The sequence below is a fragment of the Tachysurus vachellii genome, chromosome 15, assembly GCF_030014155.1.
Source record: "Tachysurus vachellii isolate PV-2020 chromosome 15, HZAU_Pvac_v1, whole genome shotgun sequence".
Lineage (NCBI taxonomy): Eukaryota > Metazoa > Chordata > Actinopteri > Siluriformes > Bagridae > Tachysurus > Tachysurus vachellii.
In genome coordinates, this window is record NC_083474.1 from 6,385,311 (window position 1) to 6,407,406 (window position 22,096).

Below are 22,096 nucleotides of genomic sequence, written 5' to 3' on the forward strand. Positions count from 1 at the left end.
ATATTTGTAGTAACACCCATTCACAGGAGTGAATTATATTATTATTAATATTATTGTATTAATAAATTATGGTTATTATTTTTTAACAAAGGACCATGTATAACCGTGGAAATGTGTAATATATAAACGAAATATAAAAATATTATAAAATGAAATATAATTATGTGGAAATGTTAAGGAAACTCTGAGTTAGTTTTTCACATTCAAGCCATTAGGTTGTTGATTATTTTCCTAAAACAATACACCACTTCATTCATGTTTTATTGCTTATATAATAAACAGTTAGTATGAATGTGACAAGATAACATCCACAGATTAATTTCAGTCTTCTTTGTTTAAACTTCAAGTTCAAATGGGATTTTCTCTTTCAGGAATCAGAACCGTTCAATGTTTCAGATTACTCACTGTAATTTTAACTGGGTAAGATCGTAAAAGAGTGGAAGTGACAATGAAACATTTATTAATCAAGTCCATATTTTGAATAAAACTGACAATCAACCGGTCTGCTGCTTTTCTGTAATTGGACTGAATGTTTTTTAGTCGCCTGTGACACAGCTTGTGTGGGCCTAATTTGTCCTCTCTCATCTCTGAACAGCTTGAGCATCAGTGTTATCTTAGACATTTCCCTCCTCCGCTTCTATCCTCCCACCACGTTCCTTCAAATTCAGCTGACAGGCTAACCAGAGCAACCTCAGTGATCTCCTTTGATGTCGACTCCTTGGAGAGATGTGAAATGGGGGAAAAAAGGCGCTCGCTCCAAAGCACCACTGATAAGGACCTAATCAGCTGCCGTGGCGCCTTCCATTTAGTGCACCCTGTGAAAAAAATCATCTGTCACTGAGCTAGCATGCCGCTCGTGTCAGACTCCATATTCTCCTGTCGAACGGCTAATTTCTCACGTGGCGTAGAATTTATCTTCCTGCCGAAGCTGTCCTGACAGGTTTGTTATCGGTTGGCCTGCTCGCCGAACCCTGGGGAGATGAGGCGTAGCTATTAGCCGACGGGAATCGGAGTGCGTAAATGTCAAGTAAGCTGTCATTGCTATGAGGGAAGCCAAGAGACTGTGTTAAAGGCTGACATATTCAGTGTGGTAAACACCATGGCGAATCTCACCTGTCACAAGCCATTTGTAATATTCCATTTTAGTTGTTGGTGAAAGCAAGAGGGAGATAATAGCTTGTGATGGACCATTCCTCATGAAGGATGTGCACTGTTCTTATGAAATTCCACTCTCGTCACTAAAACAAGAAGAAATTATTTGTAAGATGCTTTTTATCATTAAGCACGAGAAAGCTGTCACAAAAAAGTGCATAAAACCACAACAGCTGGCGAATATATAAACAGAATATATATACCATTCCATTCCTGTGTGTGTGTGTGTGTGTGTGTGTGTGTGTGTGTGTGTATATATATATATATATATATATATATATATATATATATATATATATATATATATATATATATAGTTTTTTCCCATTTGCTGATACCCATACTCATCACTTGCTCTTTTGGTCAGTTCATAAACCTTTTGTTCAATGAGTAGAAGCAGCTCGTGCCACCCGCCTCTGAGCTAATGGATGACCCTTCAGGGCATCTTGCCTTGGCCTCTGTTAGACTGCAGGTCCCTGATGGACAAACACTGAGAGCAGGGTTAATTGCTTCTTGCAACACAGAATTATCAAAATGATTGTAAGTAAGGTCCTACTGGACCTTCTGACCATCAGTCAACAAGAGCATTGAGAATGATCAGAGTCAAGTGGCTGGCACAAATTTAGCTACGTTCCCATTTGGGAAATTATTCCAGTAATTGAGGGAGAGAGATACATTTATTGTTGTCCCAAGGGGAGAGTACACATTTATTCATTCCTAATTCAAAGCTTGTCAGAGCATACTATAATTGTCAGTGTTTTTGTTCTCTGCACCGATGTGCAGTGCTGGATGTCAGCATCATCAGATTGAAAGGAGTAATAGTAGTGACTTTTCACCTTTCCTGGGGAGGACCTTCAAAAAGCCTGGACTAGATATTTTGTTTGGAGCTTCAGTTTGAAGTTTCTAGATAAATAGAATAATAACTAAACAAATATTAGAATAGGAAATTGAGTAGACTGAATTTTTCATCAATAAAATATATTGGTAGTCATCATAAATATGCCTTTCCTTATGAAAATAAGTTGCAAGGAAAGAAGAAAGCATGAGGGGAAAAACAATTCGTAAGTAGTTTCTTTCTAAAAACCACCCGATCCTAATTTTTTTTAGGGGGGGGGCAACCCTCAGAGTATCTCCATATGCAGGCCCAGAGTTTTGTGCTATGCTGTTTCTGAGTGCTGAGAGTCTTCTTCAACGCAACATGTCTGAGTGCAACTATAGAGCTGACAGATGGTAAGCATCCCAAGGACGTTGGCAACGCCAAGCCTCCCACAGAGCTATCACAGAACACAATTTGTTTCGCCGCGACTGTGTGCCAAGGTGTCCTCAGCAGTGGGCCAGCTATGCTCTGTTCTCTCTCATAAGCATGCAGGAGCAGAGCAGAGAGAGGTGCAATCTCACCAGGCAAAGAGCCTCTTCGGCGAGAAGCTCCAGGCTAGCAATCAAGGCGTAAGCCAACACACATATTGACAGCATTTCTAATGCATTCCTGATTATGCAGCTTCTTCCTTCACAGTTTGATGGAAAAAGTATTTTGGCCAAGACAGTTTTTGGCATCTTTATAGGCTCCAACTAAAAAAGAAATGAGGCCAGTGCCAAGTTGACTATCTTTTCTATGCTACACACTGAGAGCTCTTGCCCAGATTTTCAGTGAAAATTACCACTCCACATGCTGACAAGGAGAGTTACAGTTCTGCGTTACAGATATCTGTTCCATATTGGCATCCCAAGCTGCTTTGCTTCTTTCCGGTCGGAATGGCAGAGGGCGTTGGTGGCCACGTCCCGATCTGTCTCCATAATGTATGAGCTGCTGGAGAGGCTCATCATTAGGCTCCGGCGGTGTGTCTCGGCCAGGCTGGAGACGGCTCCTGGACAGAGCTGTAAATTGGATGGGCTGCCCCTGCTGAGCTGAGCGGCAGAGTCAGTGCTGTGCGAATTAGGGAGCTGTGCGAATTGGCGCTGCTGTCAATTATAGCGTTGGCACGGCACTGCCACAGCAAACGCACCCGCTTCACCGTGGCTGTCATTACCAGCACTGGCAGACTCCCAGCCCTCTGTCATATGCGCACAGTCAGGGCGCCTCCGTCTGCTCACCACGCCGGGCATTGGGGAAGGTGGGGGTAAATGGACCTTGAAATTGATATTGGGCGGGAGGACTCACAAGCTCTTTTATTCCCCCATCCACCCACCTACCCAAAATCCACAGGCGAAACGCAGAACTAATTTCCAAAGGGGTTTTTGTTATTTCACATATATCAGCCTGCTATTACGGTAAATGGCATGCCAAAATGGATGCCCAGCTTTTTGTACTTGTAGAATCTATCATTAAGTAGCATTAAATCTGGCATTGAAGTTTACATAATTCATTGAACAGAAAGCGTGTGAATGGAAAAGTTCAAGGTCATTTATAAGATCTGGTTAAAGTTGATCGATTCTTGTGTATGTGTATAAACTGCACCTAAACAGGCCAAAACTGGGAACACCTTCAAGATCAATATGTTAAACCTTCTGAGATTTACAGTGAAATATAGAGATGTCTGCTCCTATCTGGTCAAAACCATTTTGTGTGTGTGTTTGTTTGTGTGTCTCAGGCTTCAGTTCACTGCTGCCAACCGAGAGAGGGTAAGAAAGAGCTTTCCCAGTCTGTCAGTTCATGATTTCTCCCCTGTGTTTTCATCGACAGTACACCAGAGGCCATTGTCACAGATGACATATCACCATTTGCATGATTTTGTTTTTTTTCTAGGGCTATTTGAATGTACTTGGACCGTAATTTGTTCTTGGCTGATAATATGACCCTTAGCGAAGCAAGATCATGGGGCGACTGAAGTGATATTTTCTGTTAATGACGGTCATAGATCATTTTTGACGGCAAGGGTTTAGAGGCTAGCACATCGCCGTGGCCTCCTCAGGGACTCAGCTGCCATAAAGCAGCGAGACATAAGGACCCTGCGGAGAGCAGAGCAATTTCACAAGCTTATCCGGAGACCTCAGTGGCTTGAGGCTGCGCCTCTCACTGTCCTGGTGATTAATACCTCCCAAGTCCCATCATCTTTCTTCATGCTCTCCCTGGGCTGGTGCACTGCATTAGCGCTGGTCTAGATGTCCTCAAGGTGGAATGCTGCAATCATTTTCAGCATATAGGGCTACTAGCAGGGGAGTGTGCTGTGATTTGAAATATGGAGAGATCAAGCCATAGCACTTTAACTCTACTGGTGGAAAAGGAAGGGTGGGCCACCTCTATATGCCAAAGAGCAAGGGTACATAGCAGTCCAGATTGAAAACTGTAGGATGCAAAGGTGAGGGTTAACTAAAAAGCTTTATCACAGCCTGCAGCAACAGTTGCTCAATCTGCAGTTTACAGCTTTCCACTGATTGATGATCAAGCCGAAACTGGATTTAATGTGTGTGTATGTGTGTGTAGGTTTGGGTTGCAGAATGGATTTAGCTGCAAAGCAAAGGTGAAGATGTACCTTCCAACCAAAGTGACATGAAAATATGACATGGTTGATAGTTTGTCTAGGTCCTGCCTCTTTTTTAAGCGTAAAATCTCTTATTCTGTATCTTTCCTTATCCTTATTCTCTATTGTGTTTTTCTGAAAGATTTCTATGTGACGAAAAATGCTGAAGAATTTCACCTCTTTGCTGTCTCTCCACTTCTATCTGCACTCATGACTGCAATGGGAGCTGCGTGATTATGATGGAAATCTCACAAGCCATTACCATGAAGAGGCCGGGCCCGATGCAGACAGCTTAATGGGCTCATTTGTAATTGGTAGGGGGCAATGACTAAGCTACCATGCTCTTTGTCTGATGGAGTATAGAGGCATGCATGCAAATGTGACAAATGAATAGGGATGGAGCCTCTCAGGTTTTTTCCACTTCTTCATCTTTCCAAGCCAGCAGAGTGACCTTGAGAGACTATGCAATAGGTGTTAAGAATCAGCATAAAGGGCTGTTAACACTGGGGGTAATGAATGGAAAGGAGCAATTCAGGACATCTAAAGGGCCATATTCATTAGCTGTCACATGTATTACCTCCAAGAAGAAGGGTGATGTGCAGAGCAGCCAGTAAAACATGATGGTAGTACATTTATGTTCATACCCACATGCACCACCAGAATGTAACATAAGCCTGCTGCAACATGTTTCCAATCCGTTAGCAAATTCGACACTGAATATACAGTTACACTTGTCAGCGCCAACTGATGGCAAGAGAAACTGGGTGAGGTCCTTACAAAAGTCAGAAATATTTCACTTGTCACTGGTGCAGATAGCTAATAATAAGACCTGCATATTTTAGCATTATGCTCCAGGGACCTTATAACTTGATGAGAATATTCAGTTTTTTGGGTTTTTTTTTAAACTTCGTCATGAATAATCTTGTTAATGTCGTTCATCAGCCTGGCAGGCAGGAAAAATACGCTCCTTTGTTAGAGGTGCTTTTTTGTGTGTGTGGCATTGGAAGAGAGCCTGTTCATCACAGATGTCCAGGGAGAATTACACAAGTGGCTCGTTAATGAACGGCTGAGCGGTCTCGGGAGGAGGCCACTGAGGCAGCTCTTTAATGAGCTGGGAACCTAAACACTGCCAAAGTTTACCCTGACCCTGCCTCTTAGTCCCGGGTCAGTCGGAAGAGCGATTCAATTCAGGGCCACTGAAGCAGAGGGGAATGGCATCACGCTGATTTTCCCTTTTCAGCTCCCAAGGCAGGAATAATGCACTTTTGTGCCACGCATCCTTGGGAATTATGGCTCCTAATTTGATTAGGCGAGATTTGATTAACTGGAAAATGGGGATTTCACTAAAACTTTCACATGCTTAATTTATCCAAAGCGGAGCAGACGCAACATTGTATCATCCAAACCAAAGGGCATATGGGAAGCCTTTTCACTCGTTAGATGGGCTTTGAAATCCAAGAGGACTGGCATTTCGCTATGGTTCTCAAAGAAGTCCAAATTCCTTTGATTTACTTAGGCTAGCGTTGATAATCATTTGGCAGTGCCATTTTCTGTGGGCCAGTGATGCTTTGCAGTCATTTAGAATGCATAAAAGAACCTTTGCTGACCAGGGTCTTAGCATACATTCACTCCTGATGATGGATTGGGGCAAGAATTTTAATTTGTAGAGGCTAGAAAGGCAGGTCGTTTAAATCTTGACCTGAGTTTAGCCCACGCTTTACAATACACAGGGCTGATATACTTCTTATCAAGGCTGACTGGCCATTAATAATAGTCAATAAGAGTCACAGGCCATTACATCCGAGCGTTTATGGAGGACATGTGCTACTCCAGAGGGCCACTATGTCTATTAACAGTTATCTACTTTAATCAGCTCTCTGTCTCTTTGGGCCATCAGGCCAGACTTGCATGTTGAAATTAATAGCCAGACTCGGGCTGAAGGCTAAGACATCAGTTTACTCCTCCTCCAGACAGAAAATCGGTGAAAGCAATCAGGCCAAGCTGCACTAATGACTTTGCCTTTGAGGCAGGTCTATAAGATTTGCCTCATATTTTTTCAAAGAGATGAGCATGTTGTGTTTTTTGGTGAGTTTGAGGGCGTACTAAACTGCATGCGACATTGTTATGAGACCATTCTGGTTCATTATCATAAAAACATGATTTAGAAAGGATTCATGCAAATGGGCACTCGGCTCATCAAGAGACTTGCGCATTCTCTCTGCAGCTCAATTTCCGTGATTATGTGTGCCTCAGGTTTGCAGCCTTTGAGAATAATTACACATTTATTAGAAACTGACAGTTTTGAGACATGCAATTGTTTCCTAGAGGTATTAAAACAAATGTTGAAGAAATAAGGCTATTGGAAAGTTTTGTCCTTACGCCTCAGTGTCTAATGAATGAATTTAATCTTATTAAAGATCTAATAGCTAGTCAAAAGAAGATGATTTGAAAAACTGGTTTGGAAACCAATTAAGCATCTTCTCTACTTAGAAAAGAGATACAAGGAGTTATAAAGCCATGGAGCTTTATGTCTGAGTTTCTTAGCAGGCCAGAGTTTGGATGCAACACTAACATAAAGGACCATTGTTTTAGTTGCCAAATACACAAGTTGTATTTATTCACACAGTTTAATGTTGACTGGTTTATTTCCCAATTGCATTTCTTTTGCATACAATCAAAAACCAGTGCCAAAAACTGATTAAAACATTCTGCTTTTAATTATTTACTGACTTTAATGTTCATTTTCAAGTGTTCTTACACAAGCACTCTCTAGCACAGAATCTAGATGATGAACATTATCCACTTATTATCCAAATCACATGCAGGAGAACAGGAACACAGTTCAGCATACAATATTACACCACTGTATAACAGAATGTGTTTTACTGCCAAACAAACACTTGTATGTAAATGTGCTATGATAGTAGAAAATGCACATTCTATCAGAATATTTTTGTTAGATAGGTGTTAATTGTCCTTTTTCAAAGAAAATAACCATAACCCAGGTATTATCGGTATGTGACAGCTCTTATAAGATCCAAGCCTTGTTAATCCAACAGCAGCACACAAGGTTTTATGTACAGTATGTTTATTTATTGTCTTTATTTGATATTTAGGATTAAACTCTGATTACAGGGGATCTGATGATGTAGGACAGAATGGTTTTAAATCCCCTGTTGTCACTCTGATCTTTTCTACTCTAAAAGCTGAACAGCAAATCAACTATACCATCAGTCAAGCCTCCGGCAAATAAAATTGGAACCATTTTCTTTGGTGATGGAAGGAAATGGCAGTCGCCTGCCGTTCTCTATCCTTTTTTCCCCTCCCTTCTTGATCAGCCTCCCGGTGTGCGCCATCAGCCGAAGGAAGTGGAGGCCATTTTTCCTCAGGCCTGTCGACTCGCCGAGGCTCTGCGTCCCGCTGAGGAGTCGCGAATAACAGCCCCTGTCTCAGCGGGAGAGACCACGGCGCCTCCAACAAGGCCTCGCTCTGTTCAGGGCCTTGGTGAGATGCAATTAGACACCCCCACAGGGCCTGAAAGAGAGAGAGGGAGGGACCTCCCTGCTGGCCTGGACAGCCTGAGGGCTTTGAAGTCCTCCGCCATCTCTCTTCTGCTCTATGAGGGGCGCCGTTAGGGACGAGAAGCCGTGGGCAAACTGCTGCGCATGCAGCTTGCCTTTAATCTTCACCTACAGCCTTTTTTGGTTAGATGTTATTTGACCACAGGCTCATTTCCCTGTGGAGAAACTGGGGGATATTGTGTGATCATGGCCTACTTTGTGTTTTTATATGCAAAGTCTGGTAGGAAGAAATCCAGAACCTGTGGCCTGATCTTGTAGAGATTTGGCCACTCATCCGAGGAGTTTCATCAGTTTAGTGATGAATTAGATTAGTGGTCTTGTGTCTTCAACATTTCACCTCAAGTCCAATAGAAATTTAACCGTGTCATTTGAATAACTGCAGCCTTTATTAATAATATATTTATTATGCTTATTTATTATGCTCTTTTCAGCCATCACCATCACAAGCCGTACTGCAGTAAGAAGAAAGAGCAGTTGTTGGGTGTGGATGAAGGCTGTATGAGCAAGTGGTAAGGCTATATAGGAGTTTATAAAGACTACACAGCAGGCTTGAATGCCTTGGCAGTGGCCATCTTAGCACACCACTATTAATTATTATTGTGACGTTGTGTCACTTTACTGAGAGGTCTCTTTCTGTGTGAACCAGAAAATCCTCATCACCATACTGAGCCTATTCAAACTCCCCTCAGGCCATCACCTCCTTCTAATTAAAGAGGACAGACCTACAGTCTACAGGCTTGTCTATGGCCATGTTTCATATACTGGTGAAGGCCAAATATCCCCACAAGGATAGGAATATAACGATTTTGTCCTTGTGGGGACTTCTGACCTGTCCCAGTTCCTTAAAAAGGAAAACCTTCTTTTTTGATACTCAGTTTATGATTAGGGTAAAAATTCAGGTGTAGACGTAGCTTCAATTAGCTGCAGGTCAGAGACATCGACGATCCTCACATGGACGGTCCTCACAAGGATGGTAAGCTAAATAATGTGTGTATGTGTGTGTGTGTTATGTGTGCGTGTGTGTGAGGGATAAAGGGCATGACTCGGAGCAGGTGTCTGCTGTGCTGGTCGGTGTATTGCGCTGCCTTCACCCTGCTGGGCGGAGGGACGGAGTGAAAGAGGGAGGGAGTGAAAGAGGAAGGGAGGGAAGTGCACTACTGAGGGTGGAGATCGAGACGGAAGTGCAGAACAGCATTCGTTTTTCAGCGATCGATCGTTCGTCTGCGTGCTGCCTACCTGCGTGGCGGAGACGCGCTTCGGCGGGAAAAGCGCTTCCTTAAGCGTTGGACGCGCGCGCGCCCTCACGTAAAAGAAGGGCGGCCTCACGCGCTGCCGCTGCTGCTTCTTCTTCATCTTCATCTTCTTCAGCGGACCCGGATTTAATGTTTCACATGTAAGCGATCTGGGAGAAACCCGAGCCTGCGCCACTCCAGGGATCCTTTTTGTTGTTGTTGCTGTTTTTTTTAATGGATATGAGCTTTCTTAACAATGGACGTGGTAATAAACGTCGTTTTCCGGTCTTAATATCCTGCTAAATCCGAGGAATAAAAGAGCGGGGAAAGTCGTTTAACGGTCTCGTAGCTCTGCGGAAACTCTCCGACTTCTGAGCGGCTTCTTTTGTCCTTCCCAACACACCAACTTTCTTTCTCCACTCGTGGCTACGTGGGCTACAGCTAGAGTCAAAAACACGCACGCGCGCACGCACACACACACACATACACACACGGGAAGACGCACGGAAGGATTGAGAATAAATATATACTTTGTTGGAATTTGTTGTGTGTTTGTGGATTATAACGCAGAAGAGGAGCAGGCGGAACGTCATGTCCCTCTTTGTACTGTTTTGTCTGTGAATTCGGTAAGTAAACATCAAAATGGCTTCAGTCAAATAAACTAGACGGTAAAACATCGGGATTTTAATATAGACAGAAACACGTTGAAAGAAAAAGGTTTCATTGCCAACATCAGACCTGCAAACCTACTTCACTGTTTACTTGACATAAACTGTCATAACTACTAACCAATAAAGATTCAAATGTTCTATACAACAATAACAACAACAACAACAACAACAACAACAATAATAATAATAATAATAATAATAATAATAATAATAACCTCATATATGTCCTTTAACTCTCAACCTTCAACTGTATTTAATACCATTTCTTTGTTATTACCAGACAGTATGCTATCTATCTATCTATCTATCTATCTATCTATTCTATGCATGCCATTAGAGTTTTAATATCAAATGAATCCATGTACTTGGTTCTGGAGAATGCTTTGAAACACATTTCTGTTTATTTCCCAGACAGGACATCATTTGGATTTTACTTAATGCGACAATGCATTATATTACAATAATATCTGAACTAATTGTTCTGAGGTTTCTCTTCGATTTTCTGCATACAATCAAACCATGTGATAAGAAAGAACCCTCAGTTTGCTTTTTGATAGACTGAAATACACACAACTCGTCAAACTATCATGTTTATGTGGCTTAAAATATCACGTAAAGCCAATTACTTGAAATTGTCATAACCTCCGCAGTCAACATTAGCACAAATTTTCACACAGCAGACAAGAGCCCTGTTATAACCTGAACATCCATTAATGGCAAGGTCATTTTAGTAGTTCCTCACCATGATGAGTTCTTTTGATTCTTTTTAACCAAGGACAGCTTAGCTGAGATTTAACCGTAAATAAACTCACAAGTTGACTAAGTGCAATTATTTACCCTGTTCCTTTCAGGATGTTCTTTTCAGTGTAATTTATGAGGCCCTGAGCACTCACTAAAAGCTGTAAACATGGTGCTTCTTAGGATATGTGATGTGTTTTATAGAGACATTTAATATTCCAGTAGCTTGTGAAACAAGTCCTAGTGTGTTGACATTGCTATAATAACGTTCCATTAGATTGATTATTCGTTGGACAGCTTATTAAAGTCTCCCAAAGTTTATAAAAAATGGGCATACTTGTTCTGATAAAAAAAGAAAAATCAAACTCAGACGCCAGACTTTACTCCATTTCACTCAAATCATCTCAGATCTGTAATGTTATTGTGTGTCTGAGTGCTGCTGAAATATAGAAACGTTATATCTCCTATTAGCTTTGAGCAGATGGCATGGTGAGAAATCCCCAAGGACCAAGGAGAAGACTGCAAAATGCAATATCTTGTTAACCAATTAGTGTCCTGATAACTTAAGGAAGTGTGTGTGGTAAGCCAACTGTGTGCTAGTAATCGCTAAAATAATTGGATTGGAAGACAGAACCATTACTATGAATCATGTCAACATTAGTGAAGGTTACAGAGACTTTGTTACTCATGACATTTTGATAAATGCAGTTACTAAAATGCATTTAATAGACAGTCATAAGAGGTAAAATACGACCACTGAGGTAATACATTAACATTTGCTTTGTGTTGCCTTTGCTCTTTAAGACTGTGAAAACCGAAGCACTTAAGAACGTAAAAAGATTATGGTTATACGGTCTCCAGTGTTGGTTAATGGTATTTAGGTCTTTAAATTAGAGACGGTGCTTTAAAAAAGGTGCTGTCTAGCACATGTGTCAGCAGGAGACAAAGCCTGGCTTGTGACCCCAAACACTGAAAGCAAGGCCTGCTGGGATTCCAGGGTCGGGGTGACCATCAACCTGCTGAGCCAGAGCTCCACGTGAAATGCTAGTGAATGCCGATACCTTCCTTTAACAGATAACGCCAGAGGTGTGAGGCATTAAAGACCTTCCTTGTGACTAAATGCCACTGTGCAGGATCTATAATTGGACGCAGAACCCAGACTGACTGGAAAGCATTTTATTTTTTCATAGATTTATCCAGTTGCATCATATGGTATATTTGAGTCTTGCAACGCCTATGGGCCATCATAGTGCACTTGAGTTAAAGGGCATTTTCTTAAGTTACAGCCAATTTTCCTTAAAGTAATTCTTGGAATCCACTTTAAAAGGACAGCTGTGACGATTACCAAGCTTTAAACAGCAATCTATAGAGAACTATTTTCCAAATATAGTCTTATGTGATGTAACACTTACTGCCTGTATGTTGTATGACTCCAGTTTGATTATCCCTGGTTTATGATATCTAATATCACATGGTGCAGCCACTGTAACAGCGTCACTGAGCAATGTTAGTCGCTCTGTGACTGATAGCACTGATCTCTAAAGCATGTAAGCTTTAAAAGGTTTAAAAGTCATGGGTTCATGCTCTGGTTGGTGGTGGCCTAGTTACATTAGCATTCTGTTGATATGGGATATGTGTCTGTGCTGTTGGTATGGCGCTTCTGCTGAGGTACCATTTAAAGTAAGATAAGGTCCCAGCAGAGCTAAACTGCAGCTCATCCACTTGGCTGAAACCCAGCTGTCAAATGCTGACAGCTTCCCTCAGCGCAGAAGTCTTACCTTGTCACTGCCTGGAATAACTGGAGCGGCTATTTGTGGAACTGTTTTTTGGCCCCAGCTTCGGTATTGCTCACATTGTGTGGCAGCTGGCCATGGACGAAGGTTTTTGCACCTTTGTAACTACTGTGATCTATGTTTATTAAAAGGACATGCAGAATGTATCCATTCATGTAGGCTCACATGGGCTCTACATGATGTACTGCTTAAGGTGTTGAAATCTCATGTGTCCTGACATGGACACCATTAATGTTGTTGCAACCCAATGGTAGCTTGTATATTCTATTTTTATTTTAATACTTTGTCAACAGAAAACTCTTTGCAAAGGACTTTTGGAAAGCCTGTTATAAAATATGCCTGAAAGCTTTTGATACAAAATCCATTTCCTGCACATTCAGGGCTCTAAATTTTCCAAGAACTATTGTGAGGCATTCCAAGAAAGTGAGGCATTTGGCCTCTACAGATTCATAGCCAGAGCTCTTAATGCGGAAAAACCAACATGCAATGGAATGTCAAACCTCATTTAAAGGCTATGAATGGCCTACTCATACTGGAATCGGTGCAAATATGTACAGCAGTAAAACTGTTATGTTTAAATGTGTAACCTGGAAAATATATATATATATATATATATATATATATATATATATATATATATATATATATATATATATATATATATATATATATCCCCAAATATCTCATGATTTCAAGTTTGTCCTGCATACATTTCAAACACTACATTTAAAAAAAAAAGATATGATACAGGGCACAATGCCATAAATGTCTCTTTTTTTTTTTTTTTTAACCACAACTCTAGAATAACATCTATTTTTAATTTAATATTAGGGATTTCTCACAAAAGCTTTCTGTTGCCAGGCCAAGAAGGCAGAGCTTTAAGTGCAGACTTAATTGCAACTGGCTCATAGATGATGCATAGGAAATAACCCATCCAAGGCCACTGCATGATATATTAATTCTCAGTCCAGCAGAGACATAGGTATGAATGTTAGTACAGATGGATCCTGAGAGACTGCAGAGCCTGCACAGGGTTCACATTGTTCTCGTGGTAACCTGAGCTGAGCCAGGCATCAGTGAAGGGGAGGGAGCGATGGTGTGCAGCCAAGGTGGACTCTGTTGAGAGATCAGCAAGACAGCTGCTCATTCGGGAGCTTTCAGCGCGGCTCAAATAAATACTTTGACTACCTAACTTACGAGGGTTAAGATCCCACACACACGTTAGAGCCGCAACTGCAGCAGCTCGTCATGTTGGGCCAGTGGAAGCAGCCCAGCCCTTTCTCATTTGTAAGGTCATTCTTTAAAGCCATCCATTATAAGGAAGGAGTGGAGGGAGTCCCTGGGGTCCTCTGGGCTGCAGATTGTTATACTAGCGTACTAGGGGGATTGGTTTCTAGGAAGCAGGCGGCACGACACATCCCAGAGGCATTGACAGCTATTGTGTGCATGCCCGCCCTACATCACTGCCGCTAATCTCTAACTGAGAGAAACCTGACCGCTAAATAATGGAAGAGCTCAATGCCAGCGCACTCACCTATTTCCTGGCATGGACCAATTTGCTTGCTGCAATTCATGTGTTCTTTTCAAAGTCTTCTGTCTTACACAGTACATTGAGAAAGGGATTATCTTCGATGCCAAGGCTGTTTTGCTCAAGTAACCCAGTATGTTTTATTGAATGCAGCCAAAGTTTTCTCAGGTCTAGATAGTCTGTTAATAACAACAGTACAATCGTGTTGAAAACGATGTTCGAAAATTCTTATTTAATTTGGTGTGTAAGAACTCAGTGCCTTGTAAATTGTGATTGATGTTAGTAATGTTCTGTGGTGCATTCGACATCAAACAGACTTAGTGTTGGGGGAGTGTGTTTTCTTGCCAGAGAGCGAGAGAGAGAGGCAGAGACATAAGGGAAGTCTTCGCTTAGACTGTGTGTTACCCTACACCACAGACAGTGAACTTTCAGACAGAAGTAGAGTATACAGAAAGAGCTCCCTGGTGCCTTATTTGAGAGACATAGAAATCCACTGGAGGAAAATTTCATTAACCCAGCTCGTTACACTCTAGCTGGACTGCAGACGTTCCGCACTTAAAGCAGCAGCTCTGCAAAGATGTAAAGTTTGCATTGCAGTAGATATCTGTGGAGGACTCAAAGGTATAGATTTTAACTAAATTAAAAACCTTGTGTGTCTCATAACATATTCTCCTCTTTACCTTCTGATATATTTCGTCCTGTTCTCTAAATATTATGAACTGTAGATCAAAGGTTATTTTATTGCTTGTAAAATAAATACTGGAAAGTTATTCAGTTTAAGTGTCTGCTGCACTGGAATGCAGTAACTTCATGTAATACTCAAATGTTGGACATATGTTGCTGTATATGTGAGAACAGTTCTGGACCAGATGCCCCTTTAGCTGACTGGGCCTCATTCACAGCTAAACTAAAAGCAACACGAGAAACTATCAGCGTGCAAGAACAACTGTTTCTCTGTTTCGGTCATTTGCCAGTTGCACTTAGGCAGTTCTGTCCACAAACCACCATGTAGCAGGAGATTTTACAGGCTGTCCCTTGTCCACTGTTGCCAGCGTAAACACTTTTTTACTCTCCTCTCCGTCTTTACGCAAGCTTTACCTCAGACCATTTTTGAATCCTCTGAATCTTTTCTTTTGTGTACACAGAAACCTCTTGCAATGGCTCCTTCACAAGATTTTCCTGTCACTCTAAGCAAGACAAAAATGTAGAGAACAAGAGTATTTAACCTTCAGCTAATCTCACCTTTGTGTGATTGGAGGGATTAGGCCATTAGACTCAGCATGCCTGGGAGGTTTAGCTCAGTAATGGGGTTGATGAATGACAAAAACTGCTTGGACAAGAGAGGCGCCGATTGAAATAGGAAGACACATTTGCTGGTGGGCTGACAGCTTGAGAAGCTTAACCCTAATACCTAACCTTCATCAAAGGAACATTAATGTACCATGACTCAAACTGGAAATAAGCACTTAGAGTCACAATCAGGAAATTCAGTAAAGTGGCAGCATCAAATTTTCTAAACGTCTAAAATGGTTGTAGTAATACTTCAGTCAGTATTTGATTTCAGAAATAAATGCAGAGAACTGAATTTAAAAGGTTTAAATGGTTTGAACAAAGCAGAAAAATGCAGCTCATCAGCTCACAATGTATTAAGTAAATATTCTTTTATAAAAAAAAAACCCTGATTGGGTTTAATTAAACATGCAAGAGCCAAAACAGAACAATATATCATTATTTCTGTACAATCATCTCTTTTATTAAACCTTGGAAATGCCACAAATCAACCAGCTCCACAATTACACAAGCATCACAAATCCACCAGCTCCACACTTATACAAGCGCCACAATTACACAAGCACCACAAATCCACCAGCTCCACAATTACACAAAGGTGCACTAAAGATTATTTTGTGGTCTATATCTCAAGTGCTTTGTAGCACAAAGGCATGTTCCTTGAGGCAGCGGTGCTCTTGTCTGCTGTTCTTCCTGGCGTTACCATGCTCACCCCCCTGTGGTTGCATCACCCCGCTCAATACAAACTGTTCACCAGGGGAGAAGCGACGCTCTGCAGAGGAGGAATAAGCTGTTCCTACTACTCCCTCCTCCATGGACCCCTGGTGCTTCCCAAAAGGAGCTTTACTTTAAGAGAGCCTAACCATCCATTATGGACCTCTCAAAAGACCTTTCACTCTAGATACAACAGGCTCCAGGAGGGAAAAAGGCCCGAATTGACAGCCCTACACAAAAGAGATTTACTGCTTATCTTCATGTGCATGAGTGGCATTCAAAAAGAGGTAATTGCAGGTTGTATACATCGGCAATCCTCCTGGGATTTCAGGCCTCCGCCCCATTTGCATTCACTATTGCCGCTCCCCTGGGAAGGTCCAGTAAATGTCAAAGTGACACCAACATTAGCCATTAAATGCTAGGTTTACTTTGAGTGCAGCAGAATTAAAAGAGCACGGCAGCGTAATGTCATGGAAAAGGTGCCGCAATAAAAGCAGAAAGGCTCGCTTTTATTTTCCTTAACCCCTGCTTTATTAGCTCTTTCAAATGACATGGCCCTCCCTGCCATACCCTATTCTGTTGCTTTTGTCCTGGCTGCATTACTGCAATGTGCTCTGCCCTGTTTAACAACATTAAACAGATAGCATTATACTAACATCCTTTCTTGGAACAACATGTTATCAAATGTAATTAGTGGATTATTAGTGGCCTCATCCTAAATTAGGTTATTGTCCATAATGCAGTCTCACTACACTGAATGAATTTATGTTCCAGTACTAGTCCACAGAGATGGGCAATAAACACTAGGGGTATAAATTGTGATACTTCAGCAAAGTTGCATTAAAGCATGGAAAATGTTTGTACTGACAAGATTTCATTGTGTCTCTTGCAGATATCAGTGATGTTAATGATACTACAGATAAAAGTCCAGACGAAATTGGGTTTGGAGATTTTACGCAAGGAAGACTAAAGTTCGGTCCTCTTTCCTGGTAGCAAAAGAAGGCACAGGAAAACATAAAACATCTTCACACACTAACTGTGCAGGAGAAACTTCCGAAGTAAAAGCTGTCATATAAAAGCCCCTGTGCTTGTGGGATCAGCAGGATTGCACCATGTTTTCTCCAACTGCAGCCTTAGCTCCTCCTCCACTCTTAACAGGAAATGCTCTAGCCGTGCCCGGTTCTTCTCCTGCAGGTCCCTATACAGGTACATCACAGCATGCTTTCATTTACATGTTTTACACTCCAAATGTGTGGATATTTGTGAAATATTGCGTTTGTCTAAGCTAAGTGTGCATTATTGTTGAAATTACAGAGCAGGACCTTCTGCGCCAAGAGCTGAACTCACGCTTCCTGGCCTCCCAGAATGTGGATAGAGGAACTCCTGTGGCTGCTCCATCGTACCTGCGCACCGAGTTCCACCAGCACCAGCATCAGCACCAGCACACACACCAACACACACACCAGCACACCTTCACCCCTTTCCCTCATCCGGCCATCCTGCCAGGTCCTGTAGCACCCCTGGTGCGTACCACCACCAGACATGTGAGGATGAGCTAACCAGGCTGTGTTTTCTTCTCCTAATGGTCACATTTCTAAATGTATAAATTAATTTGATTGCACTGGAGGACTAATGTGACTATAGTTAGTGGTTCTGTATTAGGACCAGATTTGTATTACAAATCTAGTGGATTTGTTGTTGCATATCTAGACCAAAAACATTGGATTTGAACCTCTGGTCTGTAAAATAACATTTTCTTCTTTTCTCTCCAGTTTGACAAATACCCACCAAAGGTCGACTCCTTTCACAGGCACAATGTATGTCTTACTTTTCATTCTACACATAGTGGCTTTTAACTTCTGACTAGATCAGGAATTTTTTCTGTTCATTCATTTCAGTTCATTATTAAAATCGTATTTGTAGTTAGAAAAATTGCATTATCACTCACCTTATGGACTAATAACCCACTATTCCACCATCTTTCACAGTTACTTCAGTCCTATCCTTCAGTAATGCCGGGAATGCCCCCCATGGTGCCCCCAACAGGGATATTCAGCTCTCTGCAAGGAGCCTTCCAGCCCAAGGTAATGCAGCTCCACATACACATACTTACAGACCAAGTTATCATTTTATTTCTTTATTTATTTTTTATTTATTATTAAAAGATCCTTTTGCTCAAAATTACACTTGGCTATATTTATCTTTGATAGTGTTTATAAAATATTAAATATTAAAAGCCTTTTCTGTGATGAATGCTATAGACTAGCTGACTTTGCAAATGATTTACTTTTTTTTTTAATATATTTTATAATACTCCATGATACAGTGTGCTTTGTGTGACCTGTGTGATTTGTTATAATAGGCCTCCAACCCGATCGATGTTGTTCCCGGACCAGGGGCAATGCCCCGTCCACTAATACAGAAGGAATCCAGAGTAAGCTTTCAAATAATATTATTGTGTATTGAATTATAGCTTCAACGTTCTGATGGAATTGGCTTGTCACATAACTAAACTATTTAGATGGTTTCTGGTCTAAGAACAAACTGAAACGAATAAACCGGCTATTACACAATGTGTATGCTGAGGAACATTTCAGTCAAGCTGATATAAAGTAAATAAAAAAAGTGAACAGTAAGTAAATAATATTTTATGCTTATTGTTTTCCAGTTGATGGACTCTGCGTGTCCTACACCAAAGGTAAGAGCTGCACGTTTTCCCACAGATAAAGCATTATTCAGCCATCTGTACAAATCGGAAATACAGTAATTTCCTTGTGTTTGCTATACAGAAGCCAGGGAAATGGTGTGCGATGCATGTTCACATTGCATGGCAGGTGTACCACCATCAGCAGAAAATAAAGGTATGTTAGCAGATCAAACACAGGCACTGTAGCATGACTCTTATCATGTTTGTTTTGGAAGCTATTGTTCCTTAAGCCTTTCTCCATCTGTGTTTACCAGATCACTGATCTTGGGCTTCTGTCATAGCTACTAGAGCACTAAGCCCCATTCTTGTCTGTGTGCATTTCAGAAGCAGATGCAAAATGAGCCACACAAGCTAGACTTTGGGTTGAAGCCAGAGTTCCTGAGTCGACCTTCTGGTTCAGGCCTCTTAGGAATTATCCAGCAACCGCGTGACTTGCCCCGCCCTTCCACTATCTTTTCCAATGCTGGTAAGTCATGAGGCTCTGTTAAACGCAGTGACACAAAAGCAGAAAAGAAATTATGGACATTTACTATATAGCAGTATTTAGTGGAGATCTAGGAAGTCTATAACAATTTTCACATTAGCTGTGCAACATTTCTAGATCTCATGATCAATTTTCTGTTCAGTGAACCAGACATGGAAAATGATCTGGGCAAAATAAATAAAAACATAGAATATTTATAGTAAATATATATATTTTTTTAAATATAATAATTATGACTGACAAGTGTTCTGTTATCAGGTTCCACACACCCTTCGGTCTCTCCCTATGGATACTTACCCCACCCTCACACCAATCTCCATACCCCCCCCTCTCATCATGGTAAGACTGGGTTCCCATGTAATTATTGTTTAATTCTCAGGTATCATTGTGAACACACATTTAAACATTGTATTTGTCTGAATATGTAGACCCCCTGAGTAAGCCACCAACGTATGGAGGTCTGGGAATACTGAGCTCCACAGCATTCGGAGGGCTTGGAAATCCCACAATAAGTAAGTAATCAAAACCTGATTTTTTTTTTTTGTTCGATCCTTCTTTTTATAGGCCTTTCTCGGTGTTGTAAGATGTAAGTCTGCAAAACCACTTCTAAAAATACTGAAATCTTTGCTCCAAACAGCAAGTTCTGCACACGGTAATAAAGACAGTAAAGCAGCGCCATCTTCAGCAGGACCTCAGGAGCCCTGGAACAGGCTGCAGCAAACACCTTCTTCTTTTCCTACACCCCCTGCTTGGCCCCAGCCCCCTGAACTTGAAAGAGTAATGGACAAGAGAGACTTTGGGTTGAACAAAGAAGAGCACGAAAGGTCTGAAATTATTTTTTTTCTTTCTATTTATCTGTTCTGTTTAATGGAAATAGACACCAAAGGCACTCATACGGGCTTGTTGAACATCCCATTCCAGATTTAGTTCCCCTTAGCTGTTATAGTAATCCCCACCCTTCTGAGAAGGCTGTCCACTAGATTTTAGAGCGTGGCTGTGGGGATTAACCCATTCAACCACAATACCATTAGTGATGGATAGTCAGGTGAGGGAGCCTGGGGTGAAGTCAGTGTTCCAGTTCATCTTAAAGGTTTTCAGTGGAGTTGTGTTCAGGGCTCGTTACAGGCCACTCAGGTTCTTCCGCTTCAACCTTGAAAATATGTTTTCATAGGTGTTGCTTTGTGCACATGGACATATTGCCTTCAGGTGTCCACAAACATTTGGCCACAGTGTTTTTCATTTGTTTCCTGCATGCACCTTTGAGACAAAGAAACATACTGCAGTAATACAGAATATTTATGCATATAAATATTTTTATGTAAAATAAATAGACTTGCTTCCCGTTTGCTTACAATGCTTTACCTCCTTTCTGCAGGGACACAAAAGAGAAGTTAAACATGAGACACCTGTCACCTGCTAATACAAGCCCACAGAGTCATAAGCAAACAGTACAGTCTTCTATAGACACTCCTGAGCCAAAAGACAAGGACAAAGCCAGAGAAAGAGTACAATCTCAAGAACCCCCCACTCAGAGTGGAGAAACAGAGGATCAGAGGCACAGGGACAGCCAGCAAGAGAAGAAGGAGAAACCTGCTAAGGGTGACCAGCGTCCTACAGAGGAGAAGTCTACTTCTGAGGACACTTTGTCCCAACAGCAACAAAGGGTTCGAGTTGAGAGGCGCAGTAGTGATGGATCACAGTGGGAGCCAGATGCAAAGAGAAGTAGACTGGAAACTGAACACACAAAGAGTGTCCAAGTTAAAGTGAAGGAGGAGAGGAGAGAGAATCAGGACTCTCCTGAAATCAAACCACCTTTGAAAGTCTTGGAGAAACCAGTGCAGGACCGAAGAACCCCAGGCATGCATCCTTTGCCCATGTCATCCATTCCTGTGCCTCTAGGAATGACAGGATTTCCACATGGCCTGGAAAGGACTCGTTTAATGTCACCGCTTGTTGGGATGAGCCCACTGTGTGGTGCTGAGCGATTTCCATATTCTCCACAGCATTGGGATCCGATTCGGTGTATGAGCCGTGGTCTGGACATATCTCAAAAAGACCCTGTTGCCAAGGAGCTGCTGCTGAGGGGCGACCCACTGCAGCGTGTTTACCCACGCGAGCCACTCCTCCACCCGCTGGCGCTGGAACAGCAGCAGAGGTGCCAGCTGGAGGAGCGCCATCGCCTGGCACTGCTGCGTGAGGAGAGCGAGAGGAGCCGCCTGCTGGCACTACACCACCACGCCACCCTCGAGACCCAGCTGGCACATCCCGGCCTCCTGCCCGGACCCTATGCCAGCCCGCTGTTCCCGCGCCTAGCGCTGCCTCATTCTGCACCCTACGGCCCTCTGAGCAAGTCTCTGCCTCCTGCAGGCTACATGCATGCCCCTCCACCCCCTCTGCTGCCTGGAATACCCATCCGGCCTCCTTCTCCCAGACGGACTGCGCCACTGGCGGACAGAAATATCGAGGCACCATGAATGGGACATAATGCAAGCCTCGCTGAGGCTGAGCCAAGCACTTCATGTCAAATATGTGATAAATATGGAAATGTACAGGGGCAAAAGCATCTGGGCTGTTGCCTGGATCCAGATTAAGTCTAGATTTTCATTTAATTGCAGTGTCAGTGGTGATTCAGAGTTCTTTTTTTCCAACGTCCGCTACTCAATTCATTACCAGGCAACTGGCGCATCATTTTTTTGTGAAAAAAATTAAAAGAATTTTAAGAAAAAAAAGACTTGTTTATTTATTTGG

At 42.0% G+C, this 22,096-nt stretch overlaps 1 protein-coding gene across 2 annotated transcripts; it reads left to right on the plus strand.

Moving 5' to 3' along the window:
• Positions 1 to 9,364: 9,364 nt before the first annotated feature.
• On the plus strand, positions 9,365 to 22,075 carry auts2b (activator of transcription and developmental regulator AUTS2 b). 2 transcript variants are annotated; one of them, XM_060887773.1, is made up of 13 exons: positions 9,365 to 10,049; positions 17,050 to 17,363; positions 17,472 to 17,701; positions 17,930 to 17,974; positions 18,146 to 18,241; positions 18,520 to 18,591; positions 18,826 to 18,855; positions 18,947 to 19,018; positions 19,189 to 19,330; positions 19,607 to 19,687; positions 19,777 to 19,860; positions 19,986 to 20,172; positions 20,724 to 22,075. In XM_060887773.1, the coding sequence occupies exons 2-13, from the start codon at positions 17,270 to 17,272 to the stop codon at positions 21,820 to 21,822; spliced, it is 2,232 nt and encodes a 743-aa protein (XP_060743756.1). In that variant the 5' UTR covers positions 9,365 to 10,049; positions 17,050 to 17,269; the 3' UTR covers positions 21,823 to 22,075. The 2 variants fall into 2 exon arrangements, with proteins under 2 accessions (XP_060743756.1, XP_060743757.1); XM_060887774.1 differs by having other exon boundaries at positions 17,472 to 17,680.
• Positions 22,076 to 22,096: the final 21 nt, after the last annotated feature.

Bases quoted from the DNA above. Each gene is read 5' to 3' on its own strand.
- auts2b (XM_060887773.1), top strand. From the start codon at position 17,270: ATGTTTTCTCCAACTGCAGCCTTAGCTCCTCCTCCACTCTTAACAGGA. The intron at 17,364-17,471 runs GTACATCACAGC...TTGAAATTACAG, and splicing joins TCCTGCAGGTCCCTATACAG to AGCAGGACCTTCTGCGCCAA. The intron at 19,688-19,776 runs GTAAGACTGGGT...CTGAATATGTAG, and splicing joins TACCCCCCCCTCTCATCATG to ACCCCCTGAGTAAGCCACCA.